At 42.9% G+C, this 25118-nt stretch overlaps 1 protein-coding gene across 3 annotated transcripts in view; it reads right to left on the bottom strand.

Annotated features, from left to right (window-relative positions):
- Nucleotides 1-1291: 1291 nt before the first annotated feature.
- The window catches only part of AVIL (advillin), a 67581-nt gene continuing 43754 nt past the window's right edge, over nucleotides 1292-25118 (bottom strand). For all 3 annotated transcript variants that reach the window (XM_066584388.1, XM_066584387.1, XM_066584389.1), the window contains exons 4-20: nucleotides 24658-24854; nucleotides 23061-23169; nucleotides 22194-22304; nucleotides 20269-20474; nucleotides 19843-19921; nucleotides 18245-18343; nucleotides 17917-18070; nucleotides 16350-16450; nucleotides 13877-14014; nucleotides 11722-11880; nucleotides 10971-11150; nucleotides 10083-10228; nucleotides 7847-7991; nucleotides 6918-7106; nucleotides 5605-5673; nucleotides 4329-4460; nucleotides 1292-1889 (exon numbers count right to left, since the gene is read on the bottom strand). In XM_066584388.1, the coding sequence (XP_066440485.1) occupies nucleotides 1776-1889; nucleotides 4329-4460; nucleotides 5605-5673; nucleotides 6918-7106; nucleotides 7847-7991; nucleotides 10083-10228; nucleotides 10971-11150; nucleotides 11722-11880; nucleotides 13877-14014; nucleotides 16350-16450; nucleotides 17917-18070; nucleotides 18245-18343; nucleotides 19843-19921; nucleotides 20269-20474; nucleotides 22194-22304; nucleotides 23061-23169; nucleotides 24658-24854 (2328 nt within the window). In that variant the 3' untranslated portion in view covers nucleotides 1292-1775. The remainder of the gene's footprint in view (nucleotides 1890-4328; nucleotides 4461-5604; nucleotides 5674-6917; nucleotides 7107-7846; nucleotides 7992-10082; nucleotides 10229-10970; nucleotides 11151-11721; nucleotides 11881-13876; nucleotides 14015-16349; nucleotides 16451-17916; nucleotides 18071-18244; nucleotides 18344-19842; nucleotides 19922-20268; nucleotides 20475-22193; nucleotides 22305-23060; nucleotides 23170-24657; nucleotides 24855-25118) is intronic.

The raw sequence follows: 25118 nt of genomic DNA, 5'->3' as shown, positions 1-25118 counted from the left end.
CTCTACTTCCCCAAAGTGATGCGAGGCAGTTTTGTTATTGCATATTGGTGAGTGCGATTTCGAGCCGTGATTCACCCGTGTGCAGTTAGCCTAGCACGGAGCAGACTCGAGGGTGCTTGAGGATAGACAGAATGGAGTCCAACTTTTTGTGGTTATTTACAATTATTGTATAATACTTTTTCATAAGGAAGGATACTGTTGACTACGGCCTTCTATTGGGTAATGGAAGGGCCAGTATTGGCCATGTGTTTAATAGTGACTACCTTCTTGGCCATAAGATCCTTTGACCTGCAAAGATGGCAACCTCGTTAAGGGCTCCTTTACAAAGTGATATTTTCTGATGTTTTATAGTACATAGGGGAAAAAGCACAATTACAATTCGCAACATTTTGACAGTTTCAAATGTAATATGTGATTTTCAATTCCTCTGGGGAAGCTTATATGGGGGATAAAAAAACTGAAAAAATGCTATACCTAAATCATGCTGCAAAGTAGACCCCAATAAAACACAAGCCAAAACACTTTGGGGGAAAGTTATCAAAAGCTTTATGACACAAAAATAGTCAGATTTTGGCACTTGCTATGGTTGGGCTGAAGTTTTCAAAAATGGTGAGAAAAAGGGAATGGGGTTTCAGTGGGAGGGGCAAGAGACCGCCCAAGTCAGATTTACTATAACTTGGAGAACAGCTTCACACAAATTATGGCACAAATCTCTGCTTGCCATTTGTAGTGGGATGACAGCCAAAAAAGCACCACATTTTATTCCAGTGGACTTTTGGTTAAGGGCTTATTCCCACGAGCATATATCAGCTGGCGTTTTCACGGCCAGCCGATATACGCTTCCCTCCCACTCACCGGCTTTCTGCCTCTCTGCTCCACTCCTGCGCTTGCAATGGGAGGGGACAGGGGCAGAGCTAAGCTCCGCTCTCTCCCACCCACTCCCATTGCTGGCTATGGGGAAGGGACGGGAGCTTAGCTCCGCCCCATCCCACTCACTCCCATTTCAAACCATTCAGAGGGAAGGAGAGAAGCGTATATTAGCCGGCCGTGAAAACGCCGGCCGATATACGCTCGTGGGAATATTCCCTAAGACTGTGTGCGGTAACAAAAAAAAACTGTATTAAAAAATACTGTCAAAACTAGCCTAAAAATACTTTTCCCGTTTCTTTCCGCTTCCATTTTAATCCCTACCCACTGGCATAGTGTGTAGGGAACATCCGGCTTGGCTCTACACGTTACTTGTGCAATAAATATATATTTTCATTGAAACCTAGTTTTTGAACCACTCGGGCACACGTTCTTGCATACATTCAGAATTTTATTCCAAATATTGGCAAAGTTAACAAAATAAAAAGCATACTTATTTGTTTGCACCAACTGAAATAAATGGTAATTAGGCTTTACTATTCATGGCACTTTAAAAAAACACATGAAAGTAACACAAAAAGTAGCTTAATCCATGTATATTATGTATAAAAAGGCAGAAGGGAATGCCTTTACTGGACTTTTGACACGCAAGTAATTCTCCCAGAGCAAAGCATGCTGGGAATACGCAGGAGCTCACTGTCTAAGCCCAGCCGATAGCATCTCAGGACTTGTACAATATAGTATAATGTAATTTACATGGCTTAAGGCTCGAGAGGAGTATATAGTGAGTGCAGCTTCATGATATGGTCTTTTCTGTCTTCCCCTATATGTCTTGTGCTTTAACACATACAGATAGATGATCTTTGGTAATTCCCAGGACGCCGGGCTCGTGCAGTGTGGATGGAAGGTTAGAACAGTCCAATCTGCTTTTTTAAATTCAATTGTTTCCAGGAAGGTAATGCAGAAAATTCTCCCCTTGTCATTCCAAATGCAGCAATAAAATCCCGGTCCGAGAGGTAGCTCTGTGATAGAAGCAGAAAGCAAGTTAAAGTGGGCATTCAGTTGTAAACACTTGATAGCCTATTCTGAGGTTAAAGGCCCACTTAGACACAACGATTATCGCTCAAAATTAGCTCAAAAGCCATCTTTTGAGCGATAATCGTTGCGTGTAAATGTGCCCATCTTTCAGTTTTCTGCCGAACGATCAACTTCAGTTTGGCCTGAAATGCGTTGTTCAGCAGAACAGCTGAGACGGACCGCACGCTGTGTTCTGCCTGGGGAAGAGCTAATAACAGCTGATTGCATTGTATCAGCTGTTCTCAGCTGTCAGCCCTGGCGGCAGAACAAAGGGAATTTATTCAGAGAACAGTGGGCGGTCCTCTGAATAAATTCAGCTCCAGACAGCTCACAGGGTACTAATTAGTACTAATAGTCATTAGTACCAATTAGCAGATTATGCAAAAAGATGGCTCAAAAGCCATCTTTTGAGCGATAATCTTTGTGTCTAAATGCACTTCAACGTGCATTTAGACACAATAGTAGTAATTTTAAGGCCATTAACCCTTTCCAATCCAATGTCGGGCCTGCCCCGACATCATCATTTTCTTCCACAGCTCCGATGTCGGGGCAGGCCTGACACTGCAGTGCAGGAGTGCACCTGCAACCGATCGTCAGACACATCAGGTGCAGATGCACTCCTGCACTGATCCTCATCAAGGACCCCCGAGGAGAAGGCAGAAAGGGTTTTTAACCCTTTCTGCCTTCTCCTTTACACATTACATAGCGCTCAATTAGCGCTATGTAATGCAGAGAGATTCCGGCCGGCGATCATGTGAACGCCGGTGTTACCTGACCCCCCAGCGGTCACATGAACGCCGAGCCGGGAGCCTGCACCGTGGTGGGAATGCGGAAGTAATACTTCCGCATTCTCCCTTCTGCCTCCCGGCCCGGCGATCATGTGACCGCTGGGTGCCACCTGACCCCAGCGGTCACATGATCACTGAGCTGGGAGGCAGAAGGGAGAATGCGGAAGTATTACTTCCGCATTCCCCCCACGGTGCAGTGAGCACCTGCACCATCCTGAACTCTGTCAGATCAGGTGGGTGAAGGGAAAATGTATTTTTTTTCTCATCCATTCTTTCCAGCTCCAATTTATTTGGAGCTGGGAAGAATGGATGAGAAAAAATAAATCTATTGGAAACAGTTAATAGTAGATAAGTGCAGGTTGGTCATCCCACTATTTAACTGTTAGCCAGCCCAGTGTGCCCATGCACTGAGCTGCATTCCCATTTTTTACTATACAAAAAACACATAACCGTGCTCCCATTCATTGAAATGGGCAATTAAGTTAATTAGTTCAATATATGCTATTTTTGTGTGCAAATGTGCAGAAAAATAGACCACGCTGCTTATTTTTTGGTGTGAACAAAGAAAAGCCCTTTTTATACTAATTGAACCTTCCCTGGTCGTCTACAATAGTTGAGGGGGTTAATAGCTAACAGTCCACTCCTGATATTCTTAGGGGTCCTTCACATTGGTGTTTATGGATTCCATTTTCCTGCTCTGTCACAAGAGCAGGAAAACAGATCACTGTCTTAAATGGATCTGCCCTATGAATCGAATAGAACAGCATGCAGCGCTATTCCATCCGCATTTTGACAAAAAAAACTGCAAGTGGGGCTCCGAACAGAACCTCAGACACAGATGTGAACGAGTCCTTAGTCTGTTCTCCCTTTATTTGAACATTGAAACAAATTGCAATAGCGCATGTAAATACATCACTACCTTTTGCTTTCCATGTAAATGTTTGTGCAACATGTCTGCTTGTAATGCTTTATGTTTTGTTTTTATGGTATGTTTTGTTTTACTTGTTTTTTTTTTTGTTAACTTTGCTGCACAGTACGGATGGAGCCAAACAACAAAAATAAAGCAGGGGCCATAGGTACACATGTGAATGTACCCTTACTGTTGACCCTGCTGATCGTGCCATGGTGTGCTGATTTCAGGGGGACCTTCAGGGTGGGTGGTAAGTAATTTTCTCTAAGAGCAAGTCTCCCTGGAATTGCTTCCTCTCCTCCCTGCACTGTTCACACAGATCAGTGCTGAAAAGGAAGATGAGACAAGAGGAATGTGCAATAGCTCAGTGATCTGGCAGGGTGCTTTATCAGTGTCCTGCCCAGTTATTAAGGAAGTGGTCAGGAACATCTGCCACAACCAGACCCTCCTGACTTCGGACCATAAGATGCAGGCATTTTCAGCAAGGTTTTTGCTAAAAAGTGCATTTTATAGTCTGACAAATAAGTGCTGTTATATTAGAGGCAAATATTAGGAAACATTGGAGTAGTTCTACCTACAGATGTAGTAGGGCTGAATTTGTCAGTTAAATGATAGATCTTATTATAGTTTGAAGCCATGTTGTGTCCACTTGGTCATGCTATCACCCAGTCTGCCAGCCATCTCACCTCTTTCCTGGCGGGATCTACCCCTTCTGGAAGCTCATGCTTCTGCTTTCCTTTTAAGTCCTCAAGTGGGAAGCATTGGAAGGTAGAGCTTGGGCTTGGTGTACTAGGAGATACAGCCATTCCATTGATATCCTGCAAGAAACAGTTTATTAAACTGCAGTGTTATTGTAGCGTGTGTTATTTCCATCTGACGAGAGTAGGACACGCATTGTTTACTGTATCTGCCGCTTGAATAGAACAGACCATGTGTCCATGTGCTGGCCAATGTGAGTTGCATCCAAGAATCTTGGGCAAAAGTCACATACGGAAGTGTAAATTAGCCCTAATTCTCAATCTTCCCTGAGCTAGTGGGTGGAGAAATATCTGTTACGTCTCTCATGCACTGCACACAGAGGAGAGGAGATCCTACTGCACTCTCTCATACTCTCACACATGGAAGCAGCAGCACTAAGAAGTATAGCTGTGAATTCAGTACTGGGCTGAAACAGTACAGCATTTACTAGAAGCAGTAGCTTCATCTCTGCGTGCCTGTGTCCCTCTTCTACCTCCTCTCCATAGACTTCTATGGGCAGCAAGGAATTAAGCTGATAATCGATATCTGCTACTCTTAAGCTGGATTTACCAGTTAATTAAGAGTGAATAAACAGTATAGGGGGCAGGAGGAGGAAAGACATATGTATGATAAGTGGAGAAAAAGGCATTTCATTATAATATATATTGCAAAGGTTTTTTTTTATCACTGTTCATGCTGTTTATTTACAGGAAAAAAAATTGTTGCAGGATACACTTTAGGCCGGCTGCTCACAACCAGGTCGGATACTGGATGCGGGATCCCACAGCAGAATCCGACCCTGTGTCTGGCCGGTAACCCAGTCTACCTGTCATTTCTTGAATTCTTCTGTACTGCGGATGTTCCCACCGTCGGACATGCACAGTACAGATTTTCCTGCACCATCGATAGGCAATAACGCGAAATCTATGACCTGCCCACAATGTTAATTGCAGATGGGCCATGGGTTGGACGGCTTCCATTGACTTTAATGGAAGCAGTCCGTGCGGACACCGCACTAAAATAGAGCATGCTGCGATTCTCGTCCTCCGCGAGCAGAAAATCGCAGTTGGTGTCCGTTCGTGTGCAGGAAAAAACACTTTTCCACAGCATGCTATGGGTGGTATTTGCTGGGGAATTCTACCTGGTTCGGATTCTGCAATGCAAATCCGGTCGTCTGCAGCCGGCCTTAAAACTAAAGTCAGTTTACAAGAAAAAAAAATATACCTTTGTAATTCTCTGAATGGCTGTGGAGTCGCCTAGCTCCTTCTTCAGCTCCTCATAAGATTTACCATTCTGGAGAGCAATTAGAGATGCAAATAGATTAGTACTATTAGTGTTATGTTATTCATAAAGTTGTATATCCTGGCAATTAGACTACTGCAGAATGCAGCGCGGAATTCAATTCAGCGGCATGTCAATTCTTTTTTTTTTTTTGCTGCAGCCTCACTCCTCTCTATGGGGTTTCAGAAGAACTGTCAGGGCGATATAGGGCTGTGAATCAAAAGAATGGGGTCATACAAATGAGCGATGTTTTTCTGCATGGCACTGAGCTGCGATGCTATGCAGGAAACACATGGCAGCATGTTCTATCTTCCTGCGATATCACCCAATGTGGCCGGCGCTGCGATCCTCTAATGCGGCTTTAACAGTAGTTCCGGGGGATTCCTTCAGCCCAGCAGTGATGCAAGGCTGTTTCACATGAAATTGACTCACTGGGGCTATTACATGGATGGCGAGTGCAATAGCGGGCCATGGTTCACGGCCCGATATCGCCCTCGCCCGTGTGAAATTAGCCTTAACTTTGTGGTCAGTAAAGTGTACTCTCAATGGTTAAAGTTAAAAGCCCTTATTTAGTGCAAATGTAGTGGCCATTCTGTTTCCTCATCAGCTCTGACTTAGGCTAGTTTCGCCCAGGCGATATTGGGCCGTGATTCACAGCCTTATATTGCTCTCGCAATCCATGGGAAACCCGCAGATGCAAGGCGTTTTCACCTGGAAGCAGCCTTGCATCACAGTGGGACTGAAGGAATCCTCTGCCGCAGCTGTCAGGGCCGTGGGAGTGGATCATGGAGTTCCTCCATTGTTATCAATGGGGCCGACGCTGCTGCCGCCAGCCCCATTTCATGCCATGGGAGATATCGCAAAAAGAAAGGACATGCTGCAAATTTTTTTTCCTACATTGCATCACATCGCGGTGCTATGCAGGAAAAATAAACGCTCAAGTGTATGAACCCATTCAAAATAATGGGGTTGATATTTTTGCGAGATTAGTGCGTCTCACAACGCAAAAATCTTGCGTGATTTTCTCGGTTTGTGTGAAACCAGCCTAAACTCAGCACTAATTGTAGTAACAGCGTTAAAATAGTTGTTCTGCCCGGTGAGGATAGCATGCTTGTTCACCTAACAAAACAGCCATAGCATTCCCTACCTGGGCTTTATTAATAGAGATAAGCTTGAAATTGTGTTTTTTATGTTCTGTTGTCTGTTAAAAAGTAACAACTTATGAAAAAGTAACTTATAACTATATTGTATCTCACACTCCATTTCTGTGGGTCCCAAGCCAAGACCCATCCAGTAAAGTTTGGTGGCTCAAATCCCTGTTTGATAACGAGTATGGGGGTTTCTGGATCTCGACCTCCGGGGTGAGTCTTTAGGTAATCCATAGCAGTGGCAACTGATTCCTTCTTCTCAGTGTCATTTGCCTCCATTCCGATCCAAAGGAATATCTTGAGGAGGGAAAGAAATATAATGTTGTTTTAGTGACTAACCTCATTATAGTTTCTCTGGTCATATAAAGATATTATGGATTAGGTTCCTTAAAGAAACTACTCCAGAAGATACATACTGTAACTTTCATATTACTTTGTTAACTTATTCCTACTAACTACAACTTTCCACTTCATGAGTTTGTCGCAAACTTACTATCAACAATACCAACGCCCCTCCTGTCTTGTCTTATTCTGCCAGAAGAGTTTTTTTAGTTGCTGCCAATAATATAATTACAAAATATAATATTGTAATGTCAACAGTTAGTACAGTATTTATATTGTAATGTTAGAATACTGATATTAGATAAAACATTGTGTATACTTTAAAGGGGTTGTCTCGCAAAGACACCTTCATTTTAAGTAAAAACTGGCACAATGATGAGGTGATCACTGCCACTCCGACCTCTATAAACTCCTTTAATTGTCATGGGAAGATGGACTTGGCTATACATTTTCCCTGCAGTTCTCACTGCAGGAGAAATGTAGCATTACAATGCCTTCCATTCAATACAATGGCCATCCATGTAATGCATGGACATCCCAGACCTGCTAGAGCTGGACACTTTCCTCTAGAGCGGCTTATTGCTTTGGTTCAGAACAGGAGACCCATTTGCTTGGTTTCTCCACTATGCCCTGTCTTCTCCCCAGCTTCCAATGATGACTGTCCTGGTGTTATGGTATATCTGTTTCAGTCTAACCTGATCCCATGTGTCCAAAATCATGACATCAGTTGGGTCAAGGTCATCTTGGTTGAAGTCCATGACTTCTGTTACAACAAAGCGCCCACTCTTGTTGGAGCATTCAAACAACCGAGGAAGGACATCTACAACCACTTGTTGAAGCCTGTAGGGAACATCAGATAGTTACAAAATGCATTCATATCAAGATATATAATATCTAGTTTTCACATAAATAAAATGGACTATTATTTTTACACATTACTTTATTTTTAGGGTCTTTTAATCTGTTTATGAAGGTATAGTTCAGCAGGACTTGGGAACAAAGGAAACTTTTTTTGTTCCATCATACAGGCCAATAATAAAAGTTTCTATTAGAAACCACTTGAGGTGCATGTGTCAGGTATACCAAATTGTGCAAAAATACATGCCGTGCTGTCTGTTTCAATTATTTTTGTCTCTACATAATAGCACTGAAGCACACTATATCGAGGCCACTGGCGGCAATACTTTTATAACATTTGGTTTTGCTCTCTTAAGATTCAGATAACCGTTGATCAGACAAGATCCACACTGTCAAATAAAGCAATACATTATAATATAATTATATTATATACATATAGTATATAATTAGTTATAACTTTTAGTTAGGCAATGCTAAATGCAACTATATACATTTGATTGGATATACGAGGGGCTGCTGATAAGTCTTTGGCTTTACCCAGAAAGAAACGAGATAGGAAGATGAAACTTTACATGTATTCCACATACTCTCCACTGATGTCAACACACTTCTTACATTGGTATTCCAAGTTCTGTAAGCCTTGCAAAAAGAAGGATTTCGGTTGTGCCTCAAACCAGTCATCCGTAGCAGCCATGGCATCAGAAAGGGTGTGAAATTTGGTACCCTTGAGGTGTTTCTTCAGGTTTGGAAACAGATGATAGTCGGAGGGAGCTGGATCTGGTGAATAAGGTGGGTGGTCAACCAGCTGGAAGCCTAGCTCCACCAGTTTTGCTGTGGTCGCTTGTGCAGTGTGAGCGGAGGTGTTGTCTTGCAGGAACAAGATTCCTTTGGATAGCTTGCCACGCCTTTTGGCCTTCAGAGCTGCCTTCAATTGGTCCAAAAGTTCAATGTAATACCTTGCATTGATGGTGGAACCATTTTAAAGGTAGTCCACTAGCAGCACACCCTCCTTATCCCAGAACACAGACGTCATCACCTTAGTGGCTGCTTTTGCACCCTGAACTTCTTTGGGCGAGGAGTACCACTGTGCCTCCACTCTTTTGACTGCTCCTTGGTTTCAGGGTCATACAAATAGATCCAGGTCTCATCCATAGTGACCAGCCGATCCAGGAAGTTCTTATCAGTCAGGAAACGCTGACAAATGGACCGGGAAGTTTTTGCTTGCATGCTTTTCTGATCTGTGGTCAAACATTTGGGGAGCCACTTTGCAGATAGCTTTTTCATGTTCAAATGTTCATGGATAATGACACAAACATGTTCATGAGAAATCCCCATGATGTCTGCTATTCCTTTAGCTGAAATTCGCTGATTCTCCAGTATGAGGTTGTAGACAGCATCGACAATCTCCGAAACAACAACCTCTCTCAGTCGTCCAGAACATTCCTCATCATTGGTGCTGAAGTGGCCACCCAGTTCTTAACTGTAGAATATGAAGGGCATTGATCCCCCAACGTCTGCGACATATATGACCATGAATATCCTTCACGGACTTTCCTTGCAGAAACAAGAATTTTATCACTCTTCTGCTCTCATTTGCTGTGAATATCACTTTAGACTCTCTGATTTTGTTTTCCGTCGTGCCTAGATCACTGTTGCCATAAGCCACAAACACAAAATTTTGAAAACAGATATTATACACATAAGGCTCCCATGTGATGTAACATTCATTACCATAGAAACAAAAAAAGAACACAAAGCCAAAGACTTATCAGCACCCCCTCGTAAATGGCTTTTTAAATACCCTTAGCCTACAATTATTTATCCAAAAATCTGATTAATGACAAAGAATGGTGGAAACATGAATTGACCCTCATTAACAGGCTTGTCTTTTATTATGCAATACATGATATAGGTGGAGAACATTGTTAACCCAAGTAGCCTTTTAAGTGTGTTCTGGTTGTTGAATGTGCCACGTAAGTTCCTTTTATCTTGGGCCTTATTCCCTCACAAGATAAATGATTTTGTACCATGCACAGAGCTGTTTCCTAGCACCTTGATAATAATGTGAGATACCTCTTGTCATTAGCATATGGCACCTTTCCTCCTAGAATCTCCCAAAACTGGGCATTCTCCTTCCCTTCTGCCAATGTCTCTTCACTGCCATCAGACAAAATGGCTGCCAACTGCTTAGCCATTTCTCGTTCGTCTCCACTTGAGCCCTGTTACATGAAGCAGAATGAATTTAAATATAATACAGATATGTGAGCTCGTGTGAATACTGTATATACTCATGGATTGCCTTCCAAATAACATGTATACATTATGTAACAGATAGGGACAAGAAGCATGGGAGACAATGAGCTTGTAACTTATGCCATATAAAAATGCTAGTGCATGCCCGTCTAGACTACTGCAACATCCTGCTCTTGCACCTCTCCAATCCATCCTCAACTATGTTGCCCGACTAATCCACCTCTTCCCTTATTACTCTTCCACCTCACCCCTCTTCTAACCCCTTCATCAGTTACTTATTGCCCAGAGAATCCAGGTTAAGATATTATCAATGTTATACAAGGCTGACCTATACATCTCTGACCTAATGTCTCAATGCCTTCCAACACATAATCTCTGGTCGTTGCAAGATCTCATCTTCTGCTCTCCACTGTTGTGCTCCTCACATAATTGTCTCCAGGATTTTCTTCATCCGTCACTTATACTCTAGAACTTACTACCCCAGTACATCAAACTCCTCACTACCTGGTAAAGTTTTAAAAAAAAAAACAAACCCTGAAACCCATCTCTTCAGAAAGGCCTACAATCTACAGTAACCCTGCTGCCACCCCTATATGGGTACCTTATATCCTTACCTACTTCCCTCCTTCCCCCTTTCCATGTACACTGTAAAGTATTGTCGGCAGGGTCTACTATCCTTCTGCAAGGATTGGTCTATTTCATGCTTACCTTTCCATACCACAAGAAATAGTCTGGCCCTGTCTTGAGCAGAAACACATCATTGGAGTTCAGAGAAGAAGCAACTGCAGGAACTTCTACTGCTTTTGTGTTGGAAGGTTCTGTCCCATGAATTTGGAACAGTCTCACGGGTGGCTCAGGTTCCTCACCACCCTTTCGAGATGTACCACCCTGCACAACCAAAGAAAGCACAAGCAGTAAAGAAATCTTGCATATAGAACCCGTGGGTTAGATAACTAGATACCTTAAAATTCTGTGTTGCGCCATTCCTTTGTTATTGCTCTTGGAAGTGTATGACTAAATCGACAGCTGTAGGTTACCAATAGGCCCTTACCTTAAATAGTCACTATCCGATCAGTGCTGGCACTTTCAGAATCTGCAGGGATTCACTCTATCAGTAAGGGCTATAGTAACACCCAGTTGTCAATTTATTAATTAATATCCAGTAGAAATAACAGAGGAATGGCCAACACAGTTCTAAAAAAGATGCTCTAGAATTTTTATTTAATAGGGAATTTCATGCAAGTATTACTAATGTAGATATAACAGGAGAGCTGATGGGTCGGGTTCAAATGCTAGGAAGATTCCGTAATTTTACAAAAGGAATATGCAATTAATTCTTTAATTCAATAACCTGAAAAAAACTGGAGGATGATGACTTATGTCATGAAGCAGGAAAAGCGTGCATGGTATTCAAGCCAACCAATGTCTAGCTGGGTGAAGAACACTCCTGCAGGCTTACCTCAAATATGACAAGCTTTCCTTTGAATATGGCCATGAAGTGTCGAGGTTCCTTTCCCATGCAGACTCGCACCTGCACAGGTTCACCATTAAAATCCTGATCAATCTGAACAGCCAGGTACGCGGATGCTGCCAGCTCATCCTGTGATGCACGGCGACCCTACAGGGAAGGTGTCAGTATCAAAGCAATGCAAAGTAAGGTCATATGAAATTGTGACTGTTAAATACACTCATTGTCAAAACAATCCCTCCCTAGGAGGAGTTGTTGGAATTTAATGAAACGTTCTCTGTGTGATTGTAAGGTTGAAAGAAGTGATTACAATATCAGAGCAAAATGATAATTTATTGCGGAAAACTGAACACTTGAAGGGAGGCTCTAGTACCCTGTTGGGTCGCTTCTAGCTTGGATACAAGATGTGATACTTGCGGGCATGGAGGCTCTAGTACCCTGTTGGGCCGCATCTAGCTTTGATAAAAGATTTGATACGAGCGGGCATGGAGACTCTTGTATCGCCTTTAGCTTGGATACAAGATGTGATACGTGTGGGCATGGAGGTTCTAGTACCCATTGTATGACCTCTAGCTTGGATGTAAGATGTGATACAGGTGGGAATAGAGGCTCTAGTACCCTGTTGTTTTCAAGCTAGAGGTGGTACAAGATGTGATAAGGGCAGGAATGGATGCTCTAGTACCCTGTTGTACCACTGCTATCTTGAATGTAAGATATGATATGGGTGGGCATGGAGGCATACAGGTTCTGTATGGAATCCTGCGGCATATAGATCCAGTTTTGCTGTAACTAAGCCTCTAGTTTGTGCAAACTCATTGGCTGTCGAAGTTCGGGTTGTCGATAGTCCCATACATGTTTTATTAGCAATAAATCTGGTGATCGGGCAGGCTACAGAAGTGTGACAATGTTGTGGAGGCTTCCTGTGACCCCCTTGTATGTGCGGCCAAGCACTATCTTGCTGGAAAATGCCTCTTGGAAGCCACCATGAGAGGAACAGATGTGGCTGCAGGATGTCCTGAACATATCGCTGAGCTGTCATTGTCCCTTGTACCACTACTAGGGGTGACAGGCTGTTGTATGCGATGCCCCTCAGACCATCACACCAGCAGTGGGGGCAGTGTGCCTGCCGCTCCACAGCAAAGGCAGGATTGAGGCGCTCACCCCTAGGTCTTCAGACATGAACACTGCAGCAGTCAGTGCCCAAATGAAATCTGCATTCATTGCTTCTGACAACCTAGTTGCAAAACTGGGTGTCAAAGGCAGTACAGATAATGGGCGCTGTGAGACCAAAGGTCCTTCAGCTAAGCACCTCAAAATGGTTCCAACAGACACAGGGCAGTAATGATGGTGCTGCCTTTCTCTGGCAGACAATGAAATAGTGTGAGCTACTCTGAATTGTTGACAGCGTCCAGAGTCCGGTCCCCTTATGTGCCCTCATCCACTAGTCCCAACACCTCCTAACAGTCCAGTCAGAACGGCCCAGGCAGGGAGCAATTTGTTGATACCACCATCCAGCCTTTCGCATTCCAATAATGCGCCCCTCTCAGACTCTGCTAACTGGGCGAAATCTCTTTGATTGCGTTGTAGTTCTAGTGGTCAACAAGCTCTACATAAGCCGAAGAAGACGTCACTACACACAAGGAGCCTTTGAGAGCCTTTTTATAGGAATCACTTTTACGGCTTCAGGTGGTAAAACTGTTCATCTAATCGCAGCACAACTCTATCTGCCTGAGATATAACTGCATGCCGAGTTTTGCAGCAAAACGACAACTCCCTCTAGGTCCTAGAAGGTCTGTGAGTGAGGTGACTCATAAAGCCATTCATGCTCCTCTGGGTAATATGCAAATAAGGGAGATGGAACTATACCTCTGCAGCGCCACCTATTAGAAGGCAGAATTCCTGCAAGTCAATGTTAGATTCTTTATACAAGCCTTATAAAAATGACTTAGAATTTGTTAACAAGGCTTGTATGAAGAGTCTAGCATTGACTTGCAGGAATGCTGCGTTCCAATAGGTGGTGCTGCAGAGGTATTGTTCCATCTCCCTTATTTGCAAAATAAGTAAAATACACATGTGATTATTAACTACTTGCCACACACCATGAATTACTGGTGATGTCTAGTATATATATTTAGAACATACTTACTTGCCATATATAGAGAATATAATGTGGCTTCTTGTTTACTTGGTATGTATAGAGCACCAGGTAACAGTCACCACCATAGAAAAATCCATACCACTCGCACTCCACTGGTACTAACTCCAGATTCTCAATCCTCCAAACCTGATAAAACATCCATGTTACTGGTAATAAGAATACTCTATAAGTTTGACTTCTGTTTAAATACAGCCGCCCACTATACTGTCTATCAATAGAACTACTCTATGAACTAGCTTAGGAGCAAATCATTAGGCAGCAGCCAATTAGATTTACAGTAGCAACATCACACAGTATAAGTGCTAAGTTTTCAATGAACTTTTGATTTAGTCATCTTTATTAGTTAAAGGGGTATTCAAGAACTTTGCAAACTTTTTCTGTTGATGACTGACAGGTTATTAATAGATGATCGGTGGGGACCCACAGCTTGGATCTCTACTGATTAGCTGATTACTGGTGCCACTTTTAGGCTGCATTCCCACGAACGTATATCGGCTCGGTTTTCACGCCGAGCCGATATACGTCGTCCTCATCTGTAGGGGGGGGGAGGATGGAAGAGCCAGGAGCAGGAACTGAGCTCCCGTCCCCTCTCTGCCTCCTTTCCGCCCCTCTGCACTATTTGCAATGGGGAGAAGCAGGACGGAGGCAGGGCTAATTCTCGGAACGTAGCCCTGCCCCCATCCCGCCTCTCCCCATTGCAAATAGTGCAGAGGGGCGGAGAGGAGGCAGAGAGGGGGCGAGAGCTCAGTTCCTGCTCCTGGCTCTTCCCTCCCCCCCCCCCCCTGCACACGAGGACAACGTATATCGGCTCGGCGTGAAAACCGAGCCGATATACGTTCGTCTGAATGGAGCCTTACTGTGGTCAGCGGTGGAAGCAGAAAGCACTAACCATAGTCCAGCGGCCCGGGTTGGTAATGCAGGTACAGCTCCCATTGAATTCAGTGGAAGCTGCACCGAAATACCAACCTGGGTTGCAGCACTATAGTCAGTTTAGAATGTCCAGGAATACCTCTTTAATGTAACACAATAAAAGTTACGTTATATTAGTTCAAGTGGGAATCAGATACTTATTTCCCTGGCAGCATTTTGTAAATAATAATAATAATCTATCATATGCATAAAGTTCTTCAAATCTATAAAGTTGCCCAATTACAGTTCAATAATTGTTTATGAATCAATCATGTACAGATATGAAGTAAGGGGCCTTTGAAGCACTCCATCCATCAAGGTTGAGTGTCAAGTCAAAATTAACTAGACTTGTTTAGGAATATTCATATATTCATCACTTATTTAAATGCCTCAGTAACAGAGCGATAGAATACCTTCCTATATAACGGGGGTGTTAAATTCATTTTCACCAAGGGCCGATTTTAATTGTAAGACTGTATAGTAATAGTGACTCCCATAGTGGTCCTAGTAGCAACTGTGACCCCCCCATAGTTGTCCCAGTAGTGATAGTGTCCCCTATACTGGCCCAAATAGTAATAAGTGACCCCGATAATAGTTCCAGTAGCAATAGTGTCCCTACTATTGGTCTCAAGCTCGGCAGCATCCCTACAGGCATTACACTCACCCAGCCTGTAGCTCTGTTCTAGCGGCGGCAGCGCAGAGTCTGTGACTGCTGACTTCGGTGTCTGCGCTGCATACAGGACAGCACATTGGGGGGGGGGGGTAGAGGTCAGCAGTCACGGACCCTGCAGCAGCTGCCGACGCCGGACTGAAACTGCAGGCTGGGTGAGGGGAATGCCTGTTAGCTTGCTGCACGGAGGGCAGGCCACATAAAATGAGGTGGCGGGCCGGATTTGGCCAGCAGGGCTTGTGTTTGACGTGTGCTTCATAAGGTTCATGCTACATGGAGATTGAGTTAGCCACAAGACTATACTAGTAAAAACTTAAAAGTGTAAATTCTCTTGCCACTCTGTATGACTGAGAAAGTTACTCAGCTGAAACATTGGGAATGCAAGGAGATAAAAACAATGGGGGGAAAAAGCTCAGAGGATTTAACCTGATTTCTCTCTTGGAGCCAACACAGAAATGTTTCAAGGCTGACGAGCCTCTTTCTCAGTTTTGCTGGGGCATATCTGATTGCAAGTAGATTGACAATAGAATGGTAGAGTTAGAAGGGACCTCCAGGGTCATCGGGTCCAACCCCTGCTCAGTGCAAGATCACTAAATCATCCCAGACTATGTGGGCATTCTTCTCCTACAACTGGCACATGCCCATACCGCCCGCCTGCAACTGGATGTGCACCACCAGCAAAACTGAGGAGGAGACTTGTCAGCCTATATAAGAACATTGTGTGCTATCTGCTGCCTTCAATAACATATGTGGTGTTGACATTTTGCACCCACTTTGGTGGACATCTGGATGTAGACCTACATAAATAAAATGGTTGATAGGCTGAGGAAAAAGAGAAAATACAAAAAGGAAAAAAAATCTCTAATATATGGGTAGAGTTACCTCAACACTGCCGCTCCCGTCATCCACCATGCGTTCCTGGGCAGCCACTGCTGGCTTAGTATGGAGTAAAGTGGCGTCAAATTTCTCTTGGCTGACTTTAGCTGTAATAAAAATTAGATTTAGCAAAAAAAAATAGATTTCCGATCCTAAAGGCCTTTTTACACGGGACGACTAGTCAGGCGCAGATGTCCGACAAGTCATCCCAGCAATAACTTTCCTGTGCTTATACACAGGAACGAGCCTCGCTAATGCACCAGCATAACTCCTAATCTCTGACTGTCAAGCCATTAGATCTTCAAGTTTCCTCACTTTGAACTAATCTATAGAAGTTCATACAATTAATGAACTTAGTACTTATTAAAAAAAAACAATGTATCAGGCCTCGGCCACACAGACGTTTTTAGGTCCAATTTGCAGGTGCGCTTGCGATCTGCAGATTTATAGACCTAATGCAAAGCAATGGGATCGGTCACATGTCCGTTTTTGATGCCTATGTGCCGATAATTTTAGGACACACCGATTCGCAGAACGCATGTAACTGCGTTCTGCGCAAATCGTTGCTTGTATATGCGCTCAATGGGGCAGCTCTCAGCTATTGAATGACAGCTGAGAGCTGCCTCTGATTGGTCCCTGCGCTCAGCCAATCAGAGGCAGCACTCACTCACCCATTCATGAATTCATGAATGGGTGAGTGAGAGCTGCCTCTGATTGGTGAGGGCTGTGACCAATCAGAGGCAGCCCATTCAGCAGGCGGGGATTTTAAATCCCCGCCTGCTAAATACTACAGAGAGCAGTTCAGGAGAACTGCCGGACAGACGCGGCTGAACTCCGGCTGCAGGAAAAAGGTGAGTATACTTTTTTTTTTTTTTTTACACATTTTTAGGATGGTTTTCAGGGAAGGACTTATATTTTAAGCCCGTCCCCGAAAATTCATCCAGCGCTTGCCGGCAGCCCATTGCTTTCAATGGAGCCGGCTGTATTGCCGGCTCCATTGAATTCAATGGGCGAACATCGTTCTCTTCTGCTAAAGCTGTGCCACAGCTGTGGCAGAGGATAGCGGGAAGCGCTGGGCCGGCTTGCTGAAAACGCTGCTAGGTGCAGATTTTTCAGCGAATCGTCGGCCCCAGTCACGCGATTTGTGGATGCGCATCCGTTATGCGTTCCGCAAATCGCACGAAAAGACACCCGTGTGACCGAGGCCTCAGTTATGTCTTGAGTATGGTTGTAAAATTGCACAAAACAGACTGAGAAATGCCCCAACTTTTTATACCCAGGACTGTGACAAGGGGATGCCCTCTATGTCTAGAGGAAAGAAGGTTTTATCACCCACACAGAAAGGGGTTCTTTACTGTAAGAGCAGTGAGACTGTGGAACCCTCTGCCTGAAGATGTGATAATAGCAAACTCACTAAAAGAGTTCAAAATGGGCCATGGATGGATGTTTTTTTCAGCCTTACACACTGTGATACTATGTTTTAATGCTAATTTTAAACATTGGACTCATAATAGTGTCACCTCATTAAAATGATATAGAAGGTCCAAAAATCAGGACATTTACACAAACTCACCAATCTTACTGGCACTGAAGGTCTTCCCCATACCTATAGATTGGTCTTTCACAGACCACTTCTGGAAGAGTTGTTTGAACATGGCAGACTCTGCTCCATCATTAACGGTTTCCACATTAGTACTGGGCAGATAGGACTTCATTTTAATGAATTCCTGTTGAATGCAACAGCCAAAGAATTAGCATTTTAGACATTTGGTACTTTGGTCTAACGCTAGCCATTTCTTCTTTGCATACTTTGATTGCAAGTTATACTTGACTACAGAATAAAGAGGGTCAAACCAACTTAACTCAGTGAAAGGGACATGGGACACAAGGTTACGACTTACCAAAGCTCTAGACATTGCAGTTTGCTTTTCTTCTCTTGTGGCCCCTTTTCCTTTCCAGACATAGATTTTGGTCCCACCTTGATCCACGATGTAACAATCCTGCGTTGTAGTAATGATAATATAAATGTGTTTCTTAAATCAGCCTATGCAAACATATATATATATATATATATATATATATATATATATATATATTGATATATCTACCTTTAAAGAAAATAGCTAGCAGGGAAATGGTTAACTGCTTCAATACTGTACACTGTGTTTGTGTGTTGCGTTCTTGTGCTGGTATCTGCAACACACTCCTACACACAGTTCCCAGGACTTAACAAGGTCCTGAGATGTGTTTCTTATGAGAAAGACCTGGGATGCCCACCGCTCATAAGAGGGGGTGGGGGCTGCTCCTTATCTCATCCTGTGGATTCCTTGGTCCAGATTGGAAGATTAATAAAATCTATGCTACTTGGGTATATAGGAATTATATGTTCACATAGCGACATACACCTGGGGCGTAGACATATGTTAATCATCAGCGTCATTACATACTCGGCGAATCATGAATTGTTATGATGTTAGGAGGGGTATGCATGTAATTGGTGCGTCACATTTAGTATTACTGTATTGTACTTCCTGTCAATAAAGCAGAAGGGTATGGGGGCTGACGGAGAGTATCCGTGAGTTCAAAGACATATATTCATGCATGAAGCTTCTCATTATAACCAATCTGGATCAAACCAGTGAAATCTTCTGTAATATGATTTATTCCCATTACACCTGAAAAATGAGTAGTAACATTAACTACCATTAGAAAATATGTATTTTCCTTTCCTCTACTTTCTGTAAATGATAGGCTGCTTTCACATCTGCATCGTGGGTTTATTTTCCTGCTCCGTTCGGGGAGCAGAAAAGAGGAGTCCCTTGGCCGAATGGGATCCGTCTTATGATGGAACCAAACAGCGCTGAACAGACCCCATTGACTATATGGGGTCCATTTGGTTTCCGCTCAGCTGTCCAACATTTTATCAGACGAAAAACTGCTGCATGAAACACTTTTTCTTCCGGTATTTTGTGCCGGATCTGCGACGGAGGTTCCAGCACAGATGTAAAAGCAGCCTTACCTTTCTCTGTAAAGCTATACTAAAGTGTTAGATGTCTCCTATGTGCAGCTGGAGAAGTGTGCTGTTTGCTTTGACCAATATCAGTCCCCTGCTGTTCTCTCTCATACAGTCTCACACAAGATTTACACAGCTGAATGCAATATCAGTCCGAGAAATATCGCACTCGTAAATCTGCGATTTTACATGCTGTTGCAATAATTTGCGCAAGTAAAAAAGCATTGCATTACTGTATATGTAATTTTCACGGGTGTGAAAATTGCACGTTGTTCCAATAGTCCCAAAACTGGGACATGGTGCAACGTTTTGTTCTCGCGCTGTCACCTTTCCCACGATGTATCACAAAGATTTATGAATTCACAGGTAATATTGATTTATGAGCAAAAATTCTAACAACAGGTACGCTTCAATTAATTTTATCATAAATTCACTAGAAATGATATGACATTTCCCACAATGCATTTGTCTCGAATCTGTCATTACCTGGTGATTCAGCATTTCTTGAACTAATGGACGTGCTGCCACCTCTTTCACCTCCATTTGTCCACCTGCATCGGAAACACTAGGATAAAGACACAAGTGTAAGCTGGACTTGTGTCTTCTCATTCTATCTCACTCACAGTTCATAAGATACACTAAGAACCTGGATTACATTGTTTTCTCCAATATCATATGAGTTTATATTACAACCGCCCATCCCTTCAATCATATACTGTAGATTCGATGACTGTCGGCCCGAGTCATCGAGTGGAGGATGTCCTCAGGTTGATCCTCTACTTTTTCACATGAGTGTAAGGAATACAATTTTAGGACATTGTAGTTTGTAATGTAGCATTTGTTGTTTAGCTATAAATACATAGTATATTCCGTAGATGGTATGTGTAATTATTAATAGTGTAACACACTTACTGGTATAACATGAGGTTAGCTTTCTGCTTTTGGTCAGCAACTTCATCAGTGCTGCCTGGCCCAATTCTTTGGGTCCTCTCTCCAAGTGTATTTATAAGAAGTTTCATTAACTCTGGTGATGCTTGCTCATCATCTCCTTCAATGACCCCAATCTCCATCCTGCCACCTCTTTCCCGGTCACGGATGTCTTTAGCTAGCAACATCCCCTTATGACAATATACAGAAATAATCATATTAGTATCACTTTAAATGAAGTTCTTAATGTTATCACCAAATACTCTCAGAATGTTTGATCAGATAAGTAATAATTCATTGGGTATTAACAGTGTCTTTGAAGTACAAGGAAAGTGCCAAAAAGGATGAAGGCAGAAGTTCAGAAGCACATATAGAGATGGAAAGATCATTATGGATGCAAGGTGCTGTCAGCGAAGGGAACGTCTTGTAATTGGGCGTATTAGTGGAGCCAAGGGTAAAAATGGAAAGACTGGGCAGATGGTGCAGCACTATGAACAAAAAAGACTCATGAGACCAAAATATAACCTGAACCCTCATTATTCAACATAAAAAACAGCACATTTACGCATTTCGGAGACACAGCCCCTTCCTCAGGGGGGAGCCGGAGCTCTGGTCTTCTGGTGAACGTGTGTTGTTCGAGGTGCTGAGGAAGCTGACAGCCGTAACGTGGGTAATATCTGCAGAATGTGAACACCAATCTGCAGAGGACACCAAGCGCTGCGGAATGCGTTGGAACTATACAAATAAAGATTATTATTATTATTGGACAAATAAGACATAGAAGAGCTGAAGAGGATGTTGTGCTCCATCCAGTGGTTCTGAGGAAGGGGCTACGTCCCAGAAACGTGTGAATGTGCTTGGTTTTATGTTATTAAAAAGGAGTCCAGTTTTATCCTGATGTCAAGAACTTTATTTGTTCATAGTACTGTGCCATCTGCCAACTCTTTCTTTTTTTACCTTTGGCTTTGAAGTACGAGGGAACTAGTGTTTTTATTTCAGATGTTGAACCCGGAGTTGGTATACATATTGAATGTTTTCATATTATTTCCATGTTGAATTTCTATTTTTCCTTTATTTTCCGTACTCGTAAGAACCAAACATTACATAACTTTTTGAGCAAATTTTTGGAGATCCTTTCTCCCCAAGCTTCTACTCATAAGAAGTTTGATTAAAGCAATCCTCCAGTCTTAGACAAAGATGGCCACACTGCTTCTCTGACTACCTGATGCACATTATGCATTAGTATGCATCATTAATCTAAGACATTACACACTGCTTTCATAGGCCAGTATGGCCCACATGAGCAGCACTGGCCAATCACAGCAGCACGTAGTGTCTTAGACTACCAATGCATACAAATGCACAGTGTGTATCAGGTAGTCAGTGAAGCGGTGCAGGGGAGAAGAGTCACATTAAATGGTGATGACTTAAGAAGCCTGTGTATTTTAGAGTATGGGGGACATCACAGTATAGGTATATGGTAACACCATGAAATACTCCATGCAAATGTTTCCTGGTCAGGGCCAACAAACCAAGGCCCAATAGCTAAGAGGGAAAATTGCCACCCTAAAAGCAACTAGCAGCTTGATACTGTTTATTAGATTGCATGTAATGGATTCAGCTAATAAATTTCATGGCTTATAATTACTGGTAGATTATATAGATTGACAGGTTTATAACGTACATGGCGCAGAGGATGCGGCTCACACAGACCTTGGAGCTTTAAGGTTCCTGTTTCCCATATGAGGAGACCAGTACTATGAATGGAGCATTATAGTTGGGGGGGGGGGGGCGCTAAAGATTTTGCATCAGAGTCCAGCAGCTTAAAGTTGTACCTTGGACAAATTCATTTACCAAGCACTTGATGGATGTGTGGCTTTCTTCCCTCTATGTAATCATATGTCAAATACCTTCATTCTTTCTGCTTTATTGCTGTCGGGTCCGTTCCACTGAATGATAACTTTTCCAAGGTCCAATAAGAATACATCCCCCATGTTAAAACTGCTCCAGCTCAGCTCCACCTATGTGCAGAGGAGATTTCATGATGTTATAGCTGTAGAGAGCATATCTTATAGGCCGAGCAGAAACACTGTAGCAAAATAATTAGATGCATTTGATACTATACTCTAGAGTTACAGATCCTGTGTAAAATGCATTCACCATGCAGTAACATAACAAAAAGCCTGATACTCCCCTCTCCCTGCTCCTGCCGTGTCCCGCAGCACTGCTCCAGGTCTCACCTATGACGTCACATTAGCAGGATGCCCTAGTCGGTTGACGGGACTTTATAGGCGCTGCAGCCAATAACAAAGTCCAGCGCTTGATCGCTGATCTCTGTTATGGCTGCAATGTTTGTGACGTCCCGTAAAGCAGGCGGGACTGCTTTACGGGAATGGAGAAAGGAGTGGAGGACCAAGAGATGCCACGGGACACAGCGGGATCGGGGAGAGGGGAGTGTAAGCCTTTTTGTTATGTTACTGCATGATGAATGCATTTCAGACAGGATCTATAACTCAGACAACCCTTTTAAGAGATAAATACCCAATCCTTCTTTTGATGGGAACATCTAGGTTGTACACCACAATGAAACCCAATCAGATGATTACTACAATTGTCTATTAAAAGTAATAGTGTACCCAGATAAGTGTGCCGCACAGAGCTTAAATATACTAGTGTGCTTCTGCTGATGCTGGAGGCCCCGGTATCATAAGGGCAGAGCAGTCCCAGCACAACATCTCCCTTTTACTGTATCGCTTGTGTATATTCTGGATATTTACCTCGGTAGCAGTGACATTTCTTTTTCCTTTAACATGAAGAAGTCTCTTTACATCATATGTGTTGGTTTCTACATGTTTCATCCCAGATGCCACTCCTCCTTTCTTATAACTAAACAAGATAAAAGTAAAAAGTGTGTGAAATAAGTGCTTTAAACCATTATTAGCAACATGCAATAATATAATATTTAGCGAAACACGACAAACTTTTTGCAAGAAGATAGAAACTTGCCCAAAAGGCTGGGGCTACATGGCAACTTTGGTTGTACCAGGGATTGCACAACCAAAGATCGCTGTCTAGCCCTGAGACCTTGGACTGCCATTGTAGTGAATGGGGTTGCAGTGCGAGTAGTAGGTTGCAGCAATTGCAAATCGAGGTTGCATTTTTTGGATCCTGCAAATCATGGTAATGGCAATCTGCGACTTGCACTGTGACCCCACTCATTTTAATGGAAATCAAGATCACAGGGCTGCACAGAAAAGATTTGGAGGCCTAACCTAATACCCCTTAGTGACTGCCGTAAAAACCTGTATTGCTGGTCACTAAAGGGTAAAAGTCAAATGGAGCAAACATATTTAAAAAGTCAGTAAGTAAGTAGCAAATGATTAATATACAAATCACATAAATAGAATGCCAACCTTGCAATTCTCCTACCTGTGCCTGCCTACCAATATACAATAATCTACCAAAAGTAGTTTGACACCTGATCAAGAATCAAAAGTAGTATTTACTTACATATGTTAACACTTAGTGGGCCTGCTTTGTCCCTAATGACATCAGATACTCTCTGTGTCATATTTTCTTCTAATGTCTGATACACTTCAGCTGGTTTTTCCCTCCATTCCTCCTGCAAATGTTTGGAAAGTTCTCTCAAAGAAGATGGACACTATTCATATTTCCTGACCAGATGTTCCAGTTGATCCCAAAATTATTCAGTAGGGTTCAAGTTGAGACTCTGAGCAGCTAGTCCAATCGTGGGACATCCAATGTAAAACAGTGTCATCTTGTTGGAAGTATTGCTGACCATTCCCAGAGTATTGCCACATTGTCGGTAGTATATTACTGTTTAGAATGTCAAGGTAGACCTCCATGTTCATAGTTGCCACTACGACCAACCGAGACCATGCCATGTAAAACATTTTCAGACCATAATGGAACCTCCACTGTACTGAACTGTTGGCACAACACAGACAAAAGGTGTTCCCCAGGTGTCCTCCGAACCCAGGTATGTCCATCTGATCTTAGAATGTAATAGCGTGATTCGTCACTCCATAGAACGTTCTTGCCTTGCTAACGGACGATGCTCCTTGGACCATTGGAGATGGTCCAATGTATCTTCTTTCAGAGAACTTACAATACATTTGCAGGATGAATGGAGGGAAATAATAGCTGAAGTGTATCAGATTTTAGTAGAAGGCATGTGACAGAGAGTATCCCATGTTATTAGGGTCATAGGAGCCCCACTAAGTATTAACATATAGAAATAAATTCTACTTTTGATTCTTGATCAGGTGCCCAATTACTTTTGGTGGAATAGTGTACATAAGACTTTAACAAGATTAGACCAGGACATGAATGTCCGGTTCTACCAGTACTTACATGATCCCTTGCTTAAAGTATCCCTTGAATGTCTCTGACTCATGTCCTTGAACCTCCCGATGTTGGACTGGGCCACCACCCAAAAAGTCATCCAGCTGAGTGGTATATATGGCTGCTGAGCCCTGCTCATCTTGAGACGAGTCCTTTCCAATCCAGTAGTGGATATCGTAGAACAAGGAATTGCCCGTTTTCCTTGTCTGGAATTTGAAGAGGAACAATCAATGGTAGTTTCCATGTGTGGCATGGAAGGTTACATTATATATTAATCATTTTTAGAGCGAGTAGACAGGACTTCGGAATAGAAAAAAGCTCGGAGTATTCAGTTTCAGCCTTGCATTTACGGGATTTGCTGCCCTGGGTAAAAGCTTTGCTGGCAGCTTGCTGTGTTTGCTTACTCTGAGGCTCGCCAGTTGTTCATACTGACATCCTATTCCTTTTCTGTTTACATATTGATTATATAG

This window comes from Eleutherodactylus coqui, chromosome 1 (genome assembly GCF_035609145.1).
Source record: "Eleutherodactylus coqui strain aEleCoq1 chromosome 1, aEleCoq1.hap1, whole genome shotgun sequence".
Taxonomy (NCBI): domain Eukaryota; kingdom Metazoa; phylum Chordata; class Amphibia; order Anura; family Eleutherodactylidae; genus Eleutherodactylus; species Eleutherodactylus coqui.
Note: the sequence above shows the minus strand (reverse complement) of the source record. Positions and strands in the feature narration are given on the sequence as shown.